The following is a 22,020-nucleotide window of genomic DNA, read 5'->3' as shown; positions in this document are numbered from 1 at the left end:
GTTAAAGAATTTAAGTATTTAACACAGACGTTGCTTATTATTTACTGAGCATTTTCTTTCTCAAGAGTACTGTAAATTTCCATAGCATGGCGTTGATGGATTCTAACCTTAATCAGAGGAAAATGTCCAAGTGTAGTATTTATTTTCACCACGTATCCTTTCAGTTTTTCACCAATGCTTTGTCTAGCAGTTTTCTCCCTCAACTGATGGCAGCATCATTCTTTTAATATCAATGATTTAATTACACTTTCCCATGACCCAATAAATCTCATCTCGTTTTCAATCTACCAGGAATTTTGTTCCTTTCATAAGTCTCTCATCTGTTGATTTATCATATTAAATTAAAAATGAAAGTTAAAAAAACTTGAAGATGCCCGTTTAAATCTTAGTTAACTTTTTGATTATCAATATAGTTTTGTATAACAGCATCTTCTGCAAGAATTCAAAATATTTCCAGTTAAATCTGTGTTTATACTTCACATAACAAATACATGCAATACAGTTCAAAAGCCTATCTGTTTAACAAAAATCTGCAATTTACATGTCATGACCTGTTTGCTTTTCATTTCTCTAGCATAGTATGTTACAATCCAATGACTGAAGAAACTGCATTGTCCAGAACTATGTTCCTCCAAATAACCTTCCCTGTTATAACATTCCTTAGCATTGTTTGTCCTCTCCCATGTATGCATATTAACAGCAGGGCAGTCCAGAATTCTACAAAATGCATTTTAGATATCCGTTGGAAAAGACAATGATTCTTCCCTCAACCTTGTATTTTCTGATGGGTGTCATGAAACAGCACCAAGACTGTATGCAAAGACCTTTAAGAAATTTAGAAGCAACAGCAAAGGCATGCTGATTATTTAGGATAAAGACATTATATATGATTTCATTTTATTTATCCCATTCAAAAATGAGCAATTTAAGGAATTATTTTTAATCATATTTATCTCTTTTCTGTTTTGCTTGAGGCACAAACAGTAAATTCTTCATAAGAATAGAAAATGCTGGAAATATTCAGCAGGTATTTAAGCATTTTCTGTTTTATTTCAAATTTCCAGCATCTTTTTTTTTGCTTTTCAGTAAACCTATCATCAACTTTATCATCAAATATTATACTAAATAGTTCTTTATACATAACTGCTCAGATATTTTAATTGAGTGGAAAGGCATAATTTCTAATGGTAACACACATGATCAAAGAGGTAATAAAGCAAGGTTACATGATTAATATGAATATGGATAGCTATTCAACCCACTGCAATGTATACCTTGAGAAAAGCCTAAAATTCCCTCCACTGCAGTATCAAGTTAATTGTTATACAATGACAAGGCCGAAAGTATCGTAATTCAACTTTGTATTCACTAAATTATTTTAACAACTTATTTATATTGTTCGTGGATATGCATCTGTTACTAATTAGAACCCATACCTTTCTATGTAGTTTAGATGTGTTCATCCAAAACTCAGATCAAGCGAGTTCTGGATATCAAGTGAATCAAAGGTTATGGGGACAGTGCTGGAAAATGGCAACTAAAGTAAAAGATCAGCAGTTCAAAAGGCCAGATGGCCTCCACCTGTTCCTAATTCTTGTGTTTTTTTTAATCCCGACTTTTTTTTTTACTGAGCTGCTTCGCTATCTATGCCTATATATTACTGCCAACCCATGTGCTCTTATCCTGAGTGATAATCTTTTATGTGGCATCTTATCAAATGCCATCTGGATACCCAAGGATATTCTATCAATTGGTTCCTCTTCATCCACCCATTCATTACATCTTCAAAGAACTCTAGTAAATGTGCCAAACACAATTTCTCTTTCATAAAACCAGGATGACTCTGATTGCCTTACAACTTTCTACTTTACCTGCTATTACTTCCTTAATAATGATTCCAACATTTTCCTATTGACAGATGATACTGTTTCACAATTTCTGCCACAATACTTTCTTGAACAGAGATGTTGCATTTGTGGTTATCTAATCCTCTGGTACCTCTGCTTTCAACATTTTACACTGTTCCAACAAAGCTGAACCTAAGCTCAAGGAATAGCACAACTCCCAGAACTCAGTGAATGTAGCATTTCAGATGAGCAACCTTTACAGTTTCTAAGAACTGGCCAGTTCTGATGAAAGGTCAGTTCATCAGTTAACTCAGTTTTTGTCTCTCACTGATGCTGCCTGACCTGCTGGATACTTCAAGCATTCTCTTTATTTTCAGATTTCTAGCAACTGCCAAGTTTTGTATCTCTCCCCTCTGTCCTCATTCACCTCCTCCAGACAGATTAGCTCTGATTAACAAGCCAATGCAACTGGCACCAACACTTTTGTGACAATCATTCTCAGTCACCACCCTATCAGAAACACCCCTTTTGTTTTATTCAATCACCATCCTCTGCAACTTAAAGCAGACTTACTTTCTCACTTTTCCCGTCTAATGAAAGTTTGTCAACCTGAAGCATTAGTTGCTTCTATCACCACAAATGCTGTCTGATCTGCAGAGTATTTACAGCATTTTCTAATTTTATTTCAGATTCCCAACTGACTTTCATCAGTTATGTTATATTTGATGGTAAAAGGCACCAAACAGAAAAGCACGTGGTTTACCCACTAAGTCTGCTTGATGTTAATTCTATACATAAGCAGCAGCCACCTTAGATCAGCTCTGCCAAATAAGCAACTTAAACATTGAACAGATCCCAAACGCTGTTCAATAAACTGCTCACCTTTCCTCTACGTCCATTGCCCCCATCCTGGTCCTCCCACTGCCAATCCACTCCACGTACTACCCTTGCACCAGCAAAAATGCCTCTTGCTGTTATCTTCTTCGACTTCCGCCGAGACTCCAGCAAAACTCTAATTGAAAGAAAACAGAAATTATACAATTGGCAAAGTATTTAATTTACATTTCCACTCAACCTATTTACACAGCTGTTTCCTCATCCTCCCAAACATCAGTAAATTGCCTTCTCTTCAGTTATCCCTGGATTAGGGATATTAGAGATCTGCTTGGGTAAAATTAAAATCCAATATGAACAACAATTTTTTGATAAAACAACTCAAACTAAACAGGTAGATGGTTCCATCAGGCTCAAGTCAGGAAGCCAGGCTTTTGTCACAAACATCAGCCTTGTGGAATTGTTACGATCTACCAACGACACAGTTGCTATCTGGCAACTGGGACGATCCCTGCCTGGCTCTTGGTCCCACATCCTGCCCGGCTCTTGGTCCCACATCCTGCCCATCAGGAATTGGAACAAAGACTGTGCCAGTAGTGGCACAAAGCACAATCTGACATCAGGCTCAGAGTAGTAGATGCAGAGCTGAGATGGCCGGAGTAGAGCTGCCCAGGAGAACAGGCTGCTCATCCAAGCCAGAGGCTGTGTGCCCTTCTTCTCTGCTAGATGTCCACTCTTCCTAAAGTCACCCTGCATAGGTAGGAGATCTCCTGTACTGTCCACTGGACTACATTTTGCAGAGGGCCCTCAATCTTAAGGCAGCCCTAGTGTGGTACAAGGTTACTGATCTGTTAGAACTAGTTCTCAGAGTTTCCACTACTGACCTGCACAGGCCAGCCTCCCAACAACTGAAAGTAGAGCATAACCAGAAGTTCCAGATGCTTCTACATCACTCAGTACCATTCCTCAGCTTACTGGATCAACAGGTTGGAAGGAGACAGTTCAGAAGTGGGCCCTGTTCCTAAATCAAGCTGAACTGCAAGGGACATTCAGAGAGATCAAATGGGCAACTATCTGTTTTAATTTCACTAAAAAATTGTTTTAATTCAGCCTTTTAGTTTAAATAAAGGATAAATGTTTTGGAATGATGTCAAAATGTGGCGATTAATTCATTTATTTATACAAGAGCCATCTCAATCTAACCCAAGTCCATGATTGTTTAGATACCCGACCCAATCTCATCACATAGTTGGGTATCATCAGGCTCAGATAAGGTTATCAAACCCAAGTGGACATCCAATACTTGATAGCAATGGACCATAAACCAATAACCAAATAACATCACTTTTCCATCAAAATCAGAATTAAATTTAAGTCATTTTAATTTTTGCTCATCCTGGTGAAAACGGCATGGCTTAAAAAGTCAAACAACCAAATGGGATATTCTGGACATTCATAACATTGAACTGCTTTGACAATGCTCTCTGATTTATTGTGAACCTGCGACTCATAAACCATTGTCTGAAAGGGGAGAAAGACCAGATACCACTGTGACCTTCAGATCCAAGGTGTTCTGAATTTAATACAAGGCCTCTCCACAGTTAGATAAACTCACCGTACTCTGTTTTGTTATATAAAATTAACATAAACAAACATTCTGAACTCAGTGGCATATACCTGATACATTATACCTGACACAAGTTCTGACCCAGCATACCTTAGCATGCTAATTTCAAGCCTTAATTGGCAGCAACCAAGATCCAACAAAATAGTCGATTCCATCTTGACTCAGCAGAAATTTCTACCTGGCAAGAGTAAAACTAATCTGGCACCCTCAGGATTTAGGTGGTGCTGGACCAGCAGATTTAATTGACTACTGGATGTCACTTTTATTAATACCCCAAAGCAATTTTATTTCACCATTTTTTTTCAGTTAACCTGGTGAGTTTAAATGGGAGTGGATAATAGAACTAGGTGAGTTTCAGTTTGTATTTTCAACAAGTCAAATCAAGCTTAAACATACAAGCACACTGGAACTCTGCTTCGGCTACACATCTGGTTCACAGTATGAAATCTGGCCACAGTTTGAAATCCGGCCACACACCCCGCTAACTGTCTGGACCTCCAACTTGCATTCTGAGTGAGCCAGATGCTGATCACCAGTGTTTCCAAACTACCAAGTTATCAGAATTTTATTGTACAATTAATGCAACTTACAGCAATTTTGGCAAATAATTAATACTATTAAAAAAATAGCATTTTGAATGAATGCAACAGCACATAGCAACTTGTTGAACTGTACAATGAGATCTGGGAATAAGAACGGAATAGAAGAAAGAAAGAAAAATGAAGTTCAATCACCTGGCTTACAAAAGTGCTATTTTTGTCCAAACACAATGATTACATGGGGAAGAGTAGAAGGAAGATATCAGTTTTACCACAACTACCGGTGACCAATTATAAATAAAGCTTTAGCCTTGACCTACCACTTGACCACTTAGTGCAAAAAAGTGGATATTCTTTACATCCAAGAGTCATATAAAAGTATTACCAGATAAATAGACTAGAAGTGGAAAGTACAGGCCTTCTCCAAGTTAAGAACATCCGACTTATGAACACTGCTACATACGAGCGAGCTCCTATAATATTGTTAAATTCAAAAGTCCAACATACATACACGTTTGTTCCTACAAATGGCAGAATTAGCTTCCTCTCTCTCTCTCCACTTTTAGTAATTATTCTTATCAGTCTTATGATGCCATTCAGTACAATACTGTGGAGATATGACTACAATAATCAAGTGATTTTTGCGCATTTCCTGACTTATGGACATCTGTAAAAACAGAACCCATTCATTACCCGGGAATGGCCTGTGCTCTCCTATACAACATTGCTTTACAGTGGTAAATATTGACCAGGAGATGGAACTTTTACCAACCAAGAATAACCAAAGCAAACAGCAGTAACCCTTCCATCAACCTAGATGAAATTGGCTAACTCAGCAAGATTAGAAATTGAAACTGGGTCCTTGCTGGCCCATACAGTTCAGCCACTCACTGAACAAGTTCAACAAGCTTCTACTAAAGCTAGCAACACTAACTGAAGAATTATTCTAGAATGCTAAAATTTTACATGACAGGATACAGATCTATAAAATAAGGATGACCAAATAACATCTGCATCATTTGCAAATTCTTCTATACTCTTACCTTTCACTTCCAGGAATAGTGATTCTATAGAATCTGTGCCTCAGATGGTGCTTATCACCATGGTAGCAAACTGTGCAAAGGTCATAATTTGTACATTCTGCACACTTCCACCGAATGCCAATAATCGGCTGCTGACGACACGTATCACACATTGTTCCATCATGCTTGATTCCTTAGAAAAAGTGTTCAATGAAAGAAAAGTTAGCTCATTTACCAGTTGGATTGAAAATACAGACAGCTTTCACAACATATGCTCAATGGCCCCAATGACTCTCTTCCCAAAGGGAAAAATTTGACACTAACTCATCAAATTAGTTCCATCATTCAAACAGATCATGGGTGATCCATCAATTAGACCTTGTTTTTTTGTTGGAAGGAGACTCCCACATTGCCACTCAACATGTGAAGGAGTCTCCCTGATACTTGTGAACCATCTAGCTCCAATGTATCCTCTACTTATGACCATGTTCTATTAGCTTTTTAATTGATTTTTGTACACACAATCTGAGTTACTTCTGAATTTGTACCCTGAATTGTCTGAATCCACAAAATCTGTTTTTAATTGTTTACAAAATTCCCTTACTTACCTCTAAAATGGATCCCCTTGCATCTTCCCTCCAATGAAGTCCAATTGCCAATTTTGCACACACACACTTTATATTTATTTGCAACTTAATGCTTCTGTTTCTATGTACACTATTTGCTATGTGCCAATTAACATGGCATGGTCAGCAAAGAGATAATTTACTCGGTCATCCAAGACTCCCAGCTAGCTCCCTGTCAAGACAGCTTTAAATCCCACATCATTATCTGTTATTTTTATGTAAAAATGTTTTTAAAAATGTTGTTGAAATCCCAAATGAAAGCACAGAAAGCTGGAAATAATCAACAACTCAGTAATGTTCTGTGGAGATAGAAACGGTTAGCATTTCAAATTGATGTCCTTCCATTGGAATAGAGGAAAATTAGAAGTCAAATGTTGCAGAAAAGCAGGATAGAGAAAATATAGAAGCGGTTAGCGTAACTATTACAGAGCCAGCGACCCGAGTTCAATCCCCGCCGCTGTCTCTAAGGAGTTTTTACGTTCTCCCGCCTGTCTGCGTGGGTTTCCTCCCGCGTTCCAAAGACGTACGGGCTAGGAAGTTGTGGGCGTGCTATGTTGGCGCCAGAAGCGTGGCGACACTTGCGGGCTGCCCCCAGAACTGTGTGTTTTGATGTACATATGACCAATAAAGATATCGAAACACACAGTGAAATACATCTTCTGCATAGAGTGTTCTGGGGGCAGCCCGCAAGTGTCGCCACGCTTCTGGCGCCAACATAGCACGCCCACAACTTCCTAGCCCGTACGTCTTTGGAACGCGGGAGGAAACCCACGCAGACAGGCGGGAGAACGTAAAAACTCCTCACAGACAGTGAATCTGGGTCACTGGTGCTATAATAGTGTTACACTGACTGCTAAACTACCGTGCCTGCCATCTGTGATAGGGCGAAAATCATGAGAGACTGAATGACAGAGGTTGTGGCAGTGGCAACAGAGAGATAGCCAGGAAGGTATATAAATCTTATGTGTATTGTAATTCTAACTTTTTTCTTCAGTTGGCCTTAAATGTTAACTGTTTTTTTTTCCCCCTCGGTCCACAGGTCTTGCCTAAACTGAATACTTTCAGAATTTTTGTTTTAATTTCAGTTTTCCAGTATCTGAAGTTTTTTGCTTTATTGATACCACTGGCAGCACTTCATTCACAACCTCTCTGGCCAAGGCACAACAACGTCCACAGCTGCCTCACCTGCGCCACTTAAAAATAACCACCAGATTAGTTAATTCTTCAAAAGAAAAGTTCAACTGTTGGACATTACAGCCTAGAAATTAAATTTATTAAGTCTTGACATTTTTATCTGCACCCAACTCAGACAAAAGTTGACTTAACTAATGTTTTAAGACTGTGTTAATGATCATTACCTGGTGAAATTACACACATCCTGAAATTGTACTGGGCCTTTTGTACACAATGCACCTTGGCACACCCAACATTTTACTGGCATCAGACATTGACCCAAAGCTATCCATGTTCACCACAATACCCAAGTTAATCCTTTCTCGACATAAAATAAAGCCTTGCGCTTTTTTAAAAGGGGCACTCTGCAGAAATCAGAGACCTGACTGGACAGCTTCACAACTCAATGCAGGCATGCCGTAGACTTTAAAAGGTGCGCTAAAACTAATGGCATGTTTTTTCTTGCATTTAGCTGCTCAAATTTTCATTCACTGGATGCTTCAGTGATGATATCACTGGCAGCTCTCCATTAGCAACCTTTCTATCAGATGTACAGCAGTGTTTGCAGCAATGCCAGCAGCAGCCACATCTATGTACAATGAAGGATCTGGACAAGTGATGTGATTTACCCTTACTGAGGGTACAACTGAACAGAACTTCTGTTCAGAACTGTTTAATCAACAAAAAAAACAAAATGAAAATAATTACAACTGGCTCTCTGCCTGCCCCTCACGTCCCTCTTGGTCCCCTCCATGACTCCACTATACATGGGTGGCAGTTGGCTGCCATGGAAAGCAAGACTTCTTAGGGTTAATACCCCAAGATAAGATATCTTTATTAGTCACATGTACATCGAAACACACAGTGAAATGCATCTATTGCACAGAGTATTCGGGGGGGGGGGGGGGGGGGGGGGGGAGTGAAAGCCTGCAAGTGTCGCCATGCTTCCATCACCAACATAGCATGCCCACAACTTCCTAACCCATACGTCTTTGGAATGTGGGAGCAAATCAGAGCACATGGGGGAAACCCACACAGACACGGGGAGGACGTACAAACTCCTGACAGACAGCAGCTGGAATTGAACCCGGGTCACTGGTGCTGTAAAGCATTATGCTAACCGCTACACTACCGAGCCTGACCTGCCCTTCTTTCACTAGTGCATAGCAGCTGCACAAAATCGAGTGTGATCCTGCTGGGAACCACACAAATCCAAATTAAGTATACATATCTTGATGCAAATCAACCTGTTTTTTTTAATTTGCAGGAAGCTGAGTCAGCACTGGTGCAGAATAACAATTGTTCAGAGTACCAAAAAGAGTAAAATTCATTTTCTTGGCTGATTTCCTGTACAGATGCACTGTACACTCTCTGATCAGCTCATTTTGTCCAATTGCTGAATTATATTAACCCAAGTCAATTGTACTAATTCCACAAATGATGTTATTCTCTACTTTTGACTATTAAATCCTTCATGTCAGTATTTGTTTGATACAGACAACCCTAACCAAATCAAAGTGTGGCAAAAACAAAAGGAGAACAATTGTAAATAAAAATAAAAACACATCTGAACCCCATCAAATTAAGCCAGATAAATCTTTTCTATTCTACCTTAGAAGAATACAGGAGATTAGAGCCAAATCCAAAACTAAAGGCAAACTGAGCTTGCTTTCACTGGGGACAATACTCCAGTTTTTCCATTAGGAGTTTGAGGAGACTTGGTACGTCACCAAAGACGTGCAAATTTCTATAGATGTACAATGCATCACAGCCTGGCATGGAGGCTCCAATGTACAGGATCACAAGAAGCTGCAGAGGGTCAAACTCAGCCAGCTCCATCACAGGCACAACCTTCCCCAACATCGAGGACATCTTCAAGAGCCGGTACTTCAAGGCGGTGGCATCCATCACTAAGGACCCTCACCATCCAGGCATACCTTCTCGTTACCACCATCAAGGAGAAGGTACACAGAGCCTGAAGACCCACACTCAACGGCTTAGGAACAGCTTCTTCTCCTCCGCCATTAGATTTCTGAACGGTCCATGAACACTACGTAATTCCTTTTTGTTTTGCACTATTTATTTTGTAATTTATAGTAATTTTTATGTCTTGCACTATGCTGCTGCCACAAAACAACATTTCACAACATACAAGTCAGTGATAATAAACCTGATGCTGAAATTCCTATTCTGAGAAGTTGAAGAAAAATGCCCAGATCTTTAAAACATTGCATCTGGATAGCTTAAATAAATTCCTTCAATTTAGTTAACCAGAGTAACATTGAAAAGAACTTAAAGGTTGGAATAAACTTGAGGACTGGAAACAGAAGCTGATGAAGCTAAAAAAAAAAATCAGGGCAGACCTTTCAAACAATATTTTAGATCTCAAAACTGCTAAACCACATTTGTTGAATAAAAATATCTACCACCAAAAATGAGTGTTGCATTATTCACAAAAGACAAGTTTCCCAGACTTCAGGAGCACTTCACTTTGATGCCCTCGAAAAAAAATCATATCAATGTCCATAAAATTGAAAGTTATAATGGATCGATATCAACTAAACAAAGTAAGAGGTACCAATGTCATTAGGATTTTAGGAAAAGTATACCTAAATATTCCTTTTAATTGCCTATGGGAGGTGGAGGGGAAAAAGAAAACAAATGCAAATGAAACCTCCACCGGAAAGGGGGTGGTACCATGGCACAGTAAGTAGAGCTGCTGGCCTGCTTGCATGCTGCAGACAACACTGCTGAATCCCATTGAATGTTTTTCATTAAGTTCCATTACAAATTAATGAAACTTTCTCTGACTGAAGTCAAAGAGCTAACTTCAATCTTCTTTTCAACAAACAGCCATGCTTTAAAATTTGTGCATACTTTGCTGGAAAAGATTCAGACAGATGAGGGAAGAAAAATAACTACTATACCATGAGTATAGCTAAAAGTGCATCAACTCCACATTAGAATCGGACTTCCTGTCATGTCTTCCAAAGCTGAATAGCCCAAGGAAATTTCGGATCATCAGTTAGCACTGAACAAAACTGCAGCCCAAGTCAACCTAAAATAAGGGTGAATATGATGGGAAATGTGGAAGAGCACAACTACTGTGGTTGGTATGGCTACTCCTGAATACTTCAATAGGAAAAAGTGACTTCTATCTCCTTAACTAGAACATATTACACAATCTTTTGTAATTTCAGAAGCATCGTGAACATCACTTGTATTCTATATTCTATTTTAATAACCAAATGGATGGGGCTAAAATTAGGGAATACTGTTTGAAAAAAAAATACTAAATTCAATAACATGTCAAAGATAAACTAACATTTAGAAAGTCACCTAACAATTATGTTTATTCATACAACATCAAGGTAGTTCATCTCCTGGTAACTTTGGACTAAAATATTTCTCTCCATTGTGATCTAATGGTCAATAATATGGATGTGTTTAGACAAATAAATGGCAATCTGATAAAATGACCAAATGTTGGAAGGTGTAGAAAAGCATACTGAAATAACTAATCCATTTTCCTTTGAGGGATTGCTGCTGGCTTCCAATCAGCTTCACATTACATCACTCTTCTATTTAGCAATCTCCCAGGAACAACAACTAGTAAGAGCCAGCATTTACCATTTTATACCATTTTGCAGCATAGCACGATGTTCCCGTAAACTACACCATTTAATACTAAAAAGAGACACTCAGTGAAATTTTTCCCATAGCCACTCTAGACTGCATCTGTTTCTCAAATTCAATAATCCATCATCTCCCTCAATATATAATCATTTTAAAACAAAACCTTTGCAATTGCAAGCAGGTCCTAATATCATAAGCTGCTTTACAATAACTGCAATATAGTTTATTCTTAGTTACTAATTCAAATTAACAGATTAAAAAACTGCAGTAAATTCTTGTTTTACGATTTCATAAATTATTAGGTTATTCAAAATTAGTCATCAATGTCAACTTTTACTTAAATCAGCAGATTTAACTGGATTAGGTTTCAGCCATGCAGCCTAATTAGTCTTAATACAGTGGAATGAGCTGCTCTAGATAATCAACAGCTGGCCAAGAGAAACATTTTCAGTATTCACAGCATTTTATAGCAACATACAAAAAAATTATCAAATTTCAGGATACATTTCAAATTTATTATGTTTAAGTCTTATAAATTTATAATATAATTATTTTATAGGTTTTGGGGATCATATTTCTATTCACATTCACTGAGTTATAGTTTAAAATGTCATATAATGCAGAAATCCTGTTAGAGCTTGTGCAAGCAGACTACATTGCAGCCCTACATTCCAAGTAAATACATTTTAGGTTCCGTGTCACTACACATAGGATATAACAAGATGATTTATCATTTTGTAAAACAAAAGTTCTAAATTTCCAAACAGGGTTTGCCACTAATGCCTTACTAATTAAACAATAGAACAGCTTTCCAGGATCATACAAAGCAAGGGGTCCACCACCACCTAACAGCTTGTCCATATCTTTACAATACTTAATTTATTTAATGTAGAAATTAATCCTTAGCCTCATTTACTAGCAGGAAAACAGGCAACTCCCGTTACTAGGGCGGGGGTGGGGGGGGGGGGGGGGGGGGGAGGGTTGGTGGTTGCATTCTCAGATGATGTGAAGCCTCATCATTTGCACATGCACCAAGAAATGTGAGCTGAAAATAAAAATTGACACAAACTTTGTGAGAACGAATTTTTGTTCTGTATCTCAGATTTTTTTGTAGCAATTTGTGAATTTCATTAGGCGGATTTCCATTACCCAAATTGCTGTAACTCAGAGGTCACCAGTCGCAGGTACTGAAAAAAGCCCTACTTGTTATTTGACCAACTAGGTTTCTGATATGTGACAGAAGACCTCAGTTTAACACTTCATGTTTGTTTGAGAGTATGACTGTATTCTCAATGAAAGAGATAGATACCTAGAACATTCAGAGAACTGAACTTGAAAAGGTGGCAAGAGCCTAGGTTAAGAGAATTCATCCCCCATCTCCTATCTCACTAGCTTATAATGCAAGATGGAAGCAGCAAGGCAGAGTATTACAACAGAAAGCATTCACAAGATGGCACAAGAAACAAATAACATTAGTGGTAACAAGGCCAGCCATCTGTGTATCAGCTTCAACAGTACCCACTATCAACATCTAGGAGGATCACCAATGACTGGAAGGTTATTTGAATCAAAAACATTAATATCATAGCTGTAAGGGGAGAGACAAGTTTGAGTATTTGATCAGTAGTAGATTACTTGTTAATTCAGAAGTCTCCATACCATACATGAAGCTGCAAGTGGGAGGTTATAGAGTACTTATCTCCAGGTTGGATCCAGAAACTATTGAATTTTATCAGCATCTGTAGTGTATACATGCAGTGTATACATTCAGCAAGATGCACAACAGTTTCTCACCAAGGTTTCTTTCACTACATCTTCTCCTTCCACGACTGTTAGAACATACAACAGCACAGTGCAGGAAAAGGCCCTTGGGCCCACCACATCTGCGCCAAGCATGATTCCAAACTATCTAATTCCATCTGCCTGCACAGAGTCCATATCCCTCTATTCCCTGCCTATTCATGTGTCTACCTAAACACTGCTATTATATCTCCTTCTATCACCTTCCTTAGCAGCATGTTCCAGGTTCCTACTACTCTGTGTAAGAAAACTTGCCTCTCATATCTTTAAGTTTTCCCCCTCTCACCTTAGATCTATGTCCTCTAGTATTTGACATTTACACACTGGGAAAAAGTCTCTGACTATATAATCCCATCTATGCCTCTCACAATTTTATACATTTCTATCAGTTCACGCCTCATCCTCTGACACTCTAGACAAAACAATCCAAGTTTGTCCAACTTCTCCTTACAGCTAATACACTACAATCCTGGCAACATCCTAGTGAACCTCTTCTGCACCTTCTCCAAAGCATCAACACCCTTCCTATACTATGGTGACTAGAACTGCACACAATACTCCAAAAGTGACCCAACTAAAGTTTTTTTTACAGCTGCAACATGACATACCAACTTTCATGCCCTGACCAATGAAGGCAAGCATGCCACATGCCTTCTGTACAACCCTATCCACTTGTGTTGTCACTTTCAGGGAGCTGAAAAATACAAGCTTATTGGCACGGGGTTAATATACTAGTGTGTTGTTTATTAAAAAAACTGCATATGCTGCAAAGCTGAAATGAAAGCAAAAATACAAGAAACTTAGATCAGGCAATGCCCGAGGAATGAGTAATGGAGTTAACATTTCAGATCAAAGACCCTTTGTCAGATGTTAACTCTTTCACATTCTCTATGACATTTATGAAAGAACCAAAAGCACAAGAACTGCCCCAACTCAAAAGGCCCAAAGTAACCAAGATGTGCGGCAAAACAGCTGCCAATGTCCAAGAAGATACTAGATTCCCTCCCACCGTGCTCCTAACCTGACTATTTGCACAAGGATATTCCCAGAGACTAACCATGCAGCCTACCAGCAGAAAACACATACAAGTTCCTGTTGTTTCCGACTGCCAAATCCAAGATTCATTACTAATTGATTACATATTAATTCTCATAGGATGTGACAAAGGCACAAACCTTCTGTCATAAGCCATACAGTGTAAGCAGGCTCCCTCTCCTCCCCCTTTTGCCACAGATTTACTTTCAAGGTTAGCTCTGAATCTAACGTATCAACCAAAGAAAGCAACTCAACTCTGAAGGAAGTCTGAAACCAAAACTTAACATGCATTAGGATGCTACAAAAATTAATCAAAAATATTAATGGATTTTTTGCCTTTACCTCAAGAGGGTTAAGATTGCTGTGGAAAAAATGCTACATTTCAGTTGTACAATGCTTCAGGCAGACCATTACTTGAAGTGCTACATTAACTTGTGGGTGCTCTTTCCAGTAAAGATATATTGGCCTAAGCATTGATTCACAAGAGCTTAAAGGTTTAAGGAGTATGTTGCATAAATTTGGTCTGTATTCCCTCAAGTTTAGACATATCAGTAGCGATCTAATAGATGTTTAAAATGATGTTGCAATTCAATGGAATGAATTCAGAGACAAACAGTCATTAATCTGTTTCCTTGTGGTGTTCAATGTGAACAAATATTGGCCAGGACAAAACAACTCCTCACGACATCATGGAACCTCTTCAAAGATCACATGACAGTCACTTCAACATCTCCAATGAAAGAAGCCAAATCCATTCCCAATGTGGCACTGAAGTATTAGCACATATTGGACACTGAAGTAATGGAGTGGAATCTGAACAAACTAGCTGCTAGTTCAGTGCTGAAAGTTGCACCAAATGAGCAGGTGATAGTTTAGAAGACTATGTTGAAAGGCAGCAAACATCAAGGAGAATGTAAAAAAAAGATTCTGCCTGAAAAAAAATCCAAGCACCTCAATATTGTACATTGTCTAAACATCATTTTCTTTCTGTCAATTGTGGAATATCACTGAAATTCAGAGGAATGCAATAGAATTTCTAACATTACAACAATAGTACCTTTTGCTAATTGCATTAGTTGTCCCCATTTTACTCCCCAATATTATTAAATATCTTCTCAACTTCACATTTCTTTACTTCAGTTTCACATTTTTTCTTGGTACATGGAATATGCTGGTATCATAATTTACTGCACATTTCAGTGGTGGAGGACTCCATCAAACAGTAATAATTATGTTGTTTGTCCATAACAGTTGTAAATAAAGAAATCCAAGATATTAACTTTGTGACAACAGACTGAATTTTCAACATGAGATCTGCAGCTGATGCTCCCATAATATTGTTCAAGACAATATTATAAAACATTGGAAAGTGCTGTTACAGAAACTTTGTTGAGGAACTGCAATGTTAATTGTACAGACTGTATCCACAGCATAAAGAGAGACAGTAAACAGTATCCAGTGACAGAGGTGGCAATCAAGCAATCTGATTTGTTATGGATGCAGATAAAGTTCATTAGTTTTTGCAGTTACACTCACCTAGGCAATCAGCAAACACTTCATCACCTCCCTGACTGGATCTTCACTGACAGGGTAGAACAAGTGAGAATAAGCCACTCAGCCCCTCATGCCCGCTCCACCATTCAATAAGAACATGGCTGATCTTTTGTCTCAGCATCACTTTCCTACAGACACTCCCCATATCTCTAAATTCCCTTAATATCCAAAAACATATTGATTTCTGGCAACAACTAAGTCTTCACAGCCCCCTTGGTTAGAGAATTCCCAAGATTCATTTTTCCCGAGTGAAGAAATTGCCTCTCACATCAGTCCTGAATACTTGCACCCTTAATTTGAAATCTCTGATTCTAGACACCCAAGCCAGATGAAACATCAACTCTCTACCCCATTAAGCCTCTTAACAATTTTATATTTTTCAGTGAAATCACCTTGTTCATTCTTATCTGCCCAGTTCATTTAATCTCTCCTCGTATCATAAACCCACCATGCAAGGAATCAACCTACTGAACATTTGAAAATATATCCTTCTTTAGGTAGGCCAGACTTGCATTCAACATTCCAAAATGCAGTGTCACCAGGGCATTATATAATTACAGCATTCTCTACTCTTGTACCTTTTGCCAACAAGGCCAAGATATAATTTGCCTTGTGTACGAGGACACCAAGATTCCCCTGAACAGCAACACATTTCAGTCTCCCAACATTTAAAAAAATACTTGGCGTTTATAACTTTTCCACCTTATATCCCATCTGCCATGTCCTCGGTCATTCATTTCGCCTTGCTATATATTCCTAAAGCCTCTTTACATTCCCCTCAAAACCATCTAGCTTTTAGGTGCCAAAAGGTGAGACAGGTCTCTTGCTTTACTGGTCTATCCTTTCAAACTTCAGCTCACTAGTAATCCATCAAGTGATAATAGTGAAACAATGTTATTTGCAGTGCTATTTGAAGCTGGGCTTCATCTATATTCCAAGTACACTCAGTTGAAAGCTTCATTCTGCACTTGTTTATAAACTGGACAGGTTTAAACATTTTAGAGGAAATCCAAAAATCAAAATAAACAGTTAAGAATGCACACAAGTGTACATTTCCCATATGCAATATCTTAAGCCAATTTTGCTGTAACAGTTTGACACCATTTTTTTCAATTATTACAGCAAAAAAAAATCCATCCAAGCCAACAATATTTTTAAGTGTGTAACTGGAGCCGAGTGTTAGATAAGGTGGCAAATACTATCATTGTCATCAAAAGCAACTCTGAACTGCTCATCCAGCAGCTTCAAGTTCAACAATCTCAAATGTTTAGATGACATTGACAGCTTACTGCCCAATTACTACAGATTTAATGCTTAATTCCCAATATTCATTTATTCCTTCTGTTAAAAAAATCTCTTAATGACCAAGTATCACAATCTTTAAAAGGTAGAACAATTCAAAGACTCAAAACTTTCTGAATGAAGAAATTTCTCAAACTCACACCTTAATTGCCAACCCTTCACCCGGAGATTGTCCAATGGACTCTATAATAGAGGAAGCAGTCTCTCAGCATCTACCTTATCAATCTCTCAAAATCCTTGAAGACTTAAATAGGATCACCTCTCATTCTTTTAAACTCCTGTGAATATAGCCCAATCTTAAATAATCACTCCTCAAAGAACAATCCCCTCATCCTAGAGATTCACCTAATAAACTGCATGCATTCTGCACTGCCTCTGAGGCAAGTATATCGTTCCTTCGGTGCAAAGCTGCACACAGTACTCCAGATGCAATCTCACCAAAGACCAATTACAGCACGTCTTCCTTACTCTTGTACAATGAAAGCCTTGTCATGAAAGATCAACGTATTATTTGACTTCTAACTGCTTACTGTACCTACAGGATACATTCCTGTGTATTGAGTATAAGCACAGTCAAGTCCATCAACCAACATTTCATGCTTTCTCAGTGTTTAAAAAAAGGCACTCAATTATTCTACTTTCTACAAAAATAAATAGCCTGATATTTTCCAAAAGTATGGAACCTTCTTGTCAGCTGAACCCACGTACATCATTAGGTAAACTCTTTGCATCTTCCTCACCAGCTCACTTTACCATGTAGCTTTGTATTGTCAGCAATTGTATTGTTTGCATTGTACTGCCCCTTCACAGAGGTAATACGCATAAGATTGTAAAGCGCCAAGGGCTCAGTGGTACCATAATATTAACAGCCTAACAATAACACAAACATTCCTCTTAATAACACAAACATTTCTACTGGTAATAACTAACTATTGACTTATTGCACATATAAACCCGCATGACGCCTCATCAACTAGATTCTGAAAATATGCACTCTCTCTGAAGGTCATTACAGCTGACCCAAGGAACCCAGGAGAATTACAGATCACAACAATTTGATAACTACTGTTTCTGACAATCTTCTCAGATAAAAGGTAGATAACAATGCGATGAGATCCCAAAGCTAGTATATAAAATGGAAATCATTCACACTGGTCATTCAGAAGAAACTCTACAGATCACAAAAAGATTTGCAGATAATGAAAATTTCCACTGTAAAATTTGACACAACTAATAAAAGTCCATAAAACTTAAATGACAGCTTGCAAATGTTTCTATGATGTAATCTATGTTTTCTTATACAATAAGATAAAACTGAAGCTGCATGGCAGGGACTCGGGGGGGGGGGGGGGGTGGTGAAGTGTCCTAATCCACTTTCATTCAAAAAAAATCAAAGGTAGTTATTCATTTTGAAGCCCTATTTACAATAAAAGCGGTCAGCTTTCACTACAACATACATTGTTTTTACACAACTAAATGAATTCCTCCCAACCAACGCAAAACAAAGACATTTCGTGAAAACTAAAGCCGGGAGTGAAGAAAAACATTAAATGCCTAAAGATTAACGTATAGCTAAGCCAACAAAGATGATACATTCTACACAATGAAGTTATTTTGGGCGACAATAGGGAACTCAATGTCAGTAATTACTCTCAGCCCCCTCATTTGCAGCAATACATTTATATTACTGTTCCCCCCACCCCCCGAGTTACTTGTATTTATAGCCATTGTTGATGAGGGAAATTTTACAGAGTATCTGAAATTGTTCTGTGTCCAAGGGTTTGATGCTGATTCTCGGCCTCACTGGGGTGGGGCCTGCACCGTACAGATTTTCGGACAGGCTCAACATGACGAGCCCCCGGCCCCCGCTCCCGCTCCCCTACCTGTCGGTGCGCTGTCCAGAATGCGCAGGTCGTAGGCCCCGGAGCAGCGGTAGTTGGCGGCGGTGCCGTTATCCCAGACCACCACCACCTCCTCGGGGCTCTCGAAGCTCCGGACGGTGCCCACATGCCCCTCTCCGCCGTCCTGCTTGCCCCATTTCCAGTCGGGACCCCGCACCACCCGGGCCCCGACTCCCTCCATCATCACCCGATTGTTCCTAGCGCCGCTCATGCCGAGCCCGCGGAGCAGCTCGGTATCGGAGGACGGCGGCGGCAGCGGCCGCGAAGCCGACAGGGGCTCCCTCGGCCTTGATGGGGACCCGGCCGGACCGTTTTTTTTGTGTGTGTTGGGAAATCCGGGACCTCGGCAGACTGGCACGGCGAGAGCCGAGCGGCGCCACGCATGTGCAGTCGCAGCCTGCTCCCCTATGGGCCGCCGCCATGTTTAATGCGGGCAACTCGTTCACATGAAGTCTGAGTGAAGGGCAGTGATTCTCGCCCCTTACGTTGCGAGAAAATGGACCAGAATCAAGGATGGAGACGTTAAGTGGGGGGATCCAGCTTGCACTTTATCGTTAAGTACAACTTAGGCTGACACTCCACTACTGGACTGAGGGAGCCCTGCACTGTCGCAGGTGCCGTCTTTTAAGATAAGATTTCTTTATTAGTTACATGTACATTGAAACACACAGTGTTCTTGGGGGCAGCCTGCAAGTGTTGCCACGCTTCCAGCACCAACATAGCATGCCCGCAACTTCCTAAACCGTATGTCTTTGGAATGTGGGAGGAAACCGGAGCACCCAGAGGAAACCCACGCAGACACCTGGAGAACATACAAACTCCTTATAGACAGCTGCCAGAATTGAACCCGGGTTGCTGGCGCTGTAATAGTGTCACGCTAACTGCTACATTACCGTGCCTGCCCTTAAACTCTCGACAGGGCTTCCCACCAGTTGGATGTAAAAGATTCAATGATTCAGAGAAGAGTAATAGAGTTATCCCTGGTGTCCTGGCCAACATTCATATTTTTACCCCAAGGAGCCGACCTAGATTTTTTTGTAGACTGTTTTAATTTTTATAAGGGGCGTCGCATATGTTGTCCATCCCTATTTGCCATCAGGCAGTTGGTGAAATACCTTCTTGAACTGCTGCGGTTCTCCTTGTACGTGTATTCCACGGTGCTAATGGACAGAAAGTTCCAGAATTTAGACCAAGGGACAACCAAAGGAACTGTGATTTATTTCCAACTAGGGTTAGAATGGTGTGACTTGGAAGGGGAACCCTCAAGAAGTGGTGTTACTGTGTGTCTAATGCCCTTCAGATTGGGTATTTGGAAGCTACTGTCAGAGTAGCCTCGGAGAGTAACTGCAGTGTATTTTGTAGGGGGTACACATTGTAGCCACTGTGTGCTGTTGAAGAGAGTGAATGTTTAGGGTTGTGAATTGGGTTCTATATTGTTTATGGAGCTGTACTCATCCATGTAGAGGAGAATATAACATCATACTCCTGATCTTTTAGAGAAGGTCGAATAACTTTCATGTATCAGTCGCTGAGTCACTCACCAAAGCATTTCCTGCCTCTGATTTGTTCGTCCAATTGAATATCTGATCAGTATTCACCCCATAATGTTCCTCACTCCCCCACCATTAACATTATTGAATCACAACTGATCAGATATTCAGTTAGTAACTAGCAAATCAGCAAATAGCAACACCATTGAATGTCGATGTTAGGTGCTTTGACTCTTTCTTGTTGGATATGGTCACAGTCTGGCTCTTCAGTTTGAAATTAGCCTGTCATCAGCCCATGCTTGTGTGTTGCCTAAGTCATCTGGAATGCAGGCATGGAATGCTTAGTTTGCTGAGGAATCATGAATGAAATTCAACATTATGCAATCATCAGCAAACATACCCTTTTCTGATCTTATGAAGGAAGGTTATCAATGGAGCAGCTCGAGATAATTCTGCCTGAGAATTCCTGTAGTGATGCTCTGAGGCTAGGTAGATTGACCTCCAACAACCGCAAGTATCTTCCCATGTGCAAGATGACTCCAACCACTGGAATGTTTCCCTTTAGCAAAATTGCAGGGTGTATTTGATGCATGCACAGTCCCCAATATCAGGTGTATGTGCACACCTGGACCAACAGCCTTGCTTCGCGAAAAGGTGCAAGTTTGGGAGCATGTCCAGGTACAAATTCAAATTTCTGTATCCCAGAGCCTCCAGATCCTTTTAATTATCAGAGGCTCTGGATCAAATTATCAGTGCTCCAGGTATGCCAATATTTACCTTTGATTCAACATTTTAATAAAATCTCTCTCATAAATGTGTTCTTGAGAGATTGTGTGTGTAAATTGGCTACCAATGTTTCCTATATCACAGCAATACCTACTTCAAAGGTACTTCATTGACTGTAAGATGCCTTTTGGACATCCTGAAGGGGAACAGAAAAATGCTTCTACCTGAAAATGTACAAAAATGTTGCCTTCAGTGCTCTTTAGGCAAGAGTGTACCCTGACCCCCGGCATGGAAGTCATGTGTCATCTGTCTTAAATGAGTATTGCTTACTTTTAATGTGGCCACTTGTTCTAGATTCGCCCACAACAGAAAACATTCACCCTATCAAGACCCCTAAGGATGTTTTATGTTTCAGTCAAGTCCCCTCTTATTCTTCTAAACTCCAGCTGTTACAAGCCCAGCAAGCCCAACTTCTCCTCCTAAACCATCTGCCTGTTACAGGTGGTAGTCTAGTAAATCTCTGAACTGCTTCCAACACATAAACAAGGACACCAGTACTGTACACAGTACTCCAGATCTCACAAATACCCTATAAAATTGAAATTTATCCTCCCTAGTTGAACAACATTGTTAGTTTTCCAAATTACTTGCTCAATGTGAAACTTGCCTTTTTCAAATTGTACATTAGCAACCCATATCTCTGCAATCTCTCACCATTTAGATAATATGCTTACTTTTTTTTCATTTTTCCTGCCAAAATGGACACTTCCACATTTTCTCACATTATATTTCATTGGCCAGATATTTGCACACTCACATAATTTATCTACGTCCCTTTGCTTCTTATGTCCTCTTCACAACTTTCCTAGCTATTTCTGTCATCAACAAATTTAGCAACCATACTAACT

General features: G+C 39.5%; 1 protein-coding gene across 2 annotated transcripts in view; it reads right to left on the bottom strand.

Annotated features, from left to right (window-relative positions):
- The window catches only part of mib1 (MIB E3 ubiquitin protein ligase 1), a 111,344-nt gene extending 92,086 nt beyond the window's left edge, over positions 1-19,258 (bottom strand). Inside the window, exons 1-3 of one of the 2 annotated variants that reach the window (XM_052023327.1) lie at positions 18,879-19,258; positions 5,891-6,062; positions 2,730-2,859 (exon numbers count right to left, since the gene is read on the bottom strand). In XM_052023327.1, coding sequence (XP_051879287.1) covers positions 2,730-2,859; positions 5,891-6,062; positions 18,879-19,107 — 531 coding nt within the window. In that variant the 5' untranslated portion in view covers positions 19,108-19,258. The remainder of the gene's footprint in view (positions 1-2,729; positions 2,860-5,890; positions 6,063-18,878) is intronic. The other variant, XM_052023325.1, reaches the window with a different exon arrangement.
- Positions 19,259-22,020: the final 2,762 nt, after the last annotated feature.

The sequence above is a fragment of the Pristis pectinata genome, chromosome 9, assembly GCF_009764475.1.
Source record: "Pristis pectinata isolate sPriPec2 chromosome 9, sPriPec2.1.pri, whole genome shotgun sequence".
NCBI classification, from domain to species: Eukaryota; Metazoa; Chordata; class Chondrichthyes; order Rhinopristiformes; family Pristidae; genus Pristis; species Pristis pectinata.
The sequence above is the reverse complement of the archived record's forward strand: the minus strand, read 5'-3'. Positions and strand labels throughout refer to the sequence as shown.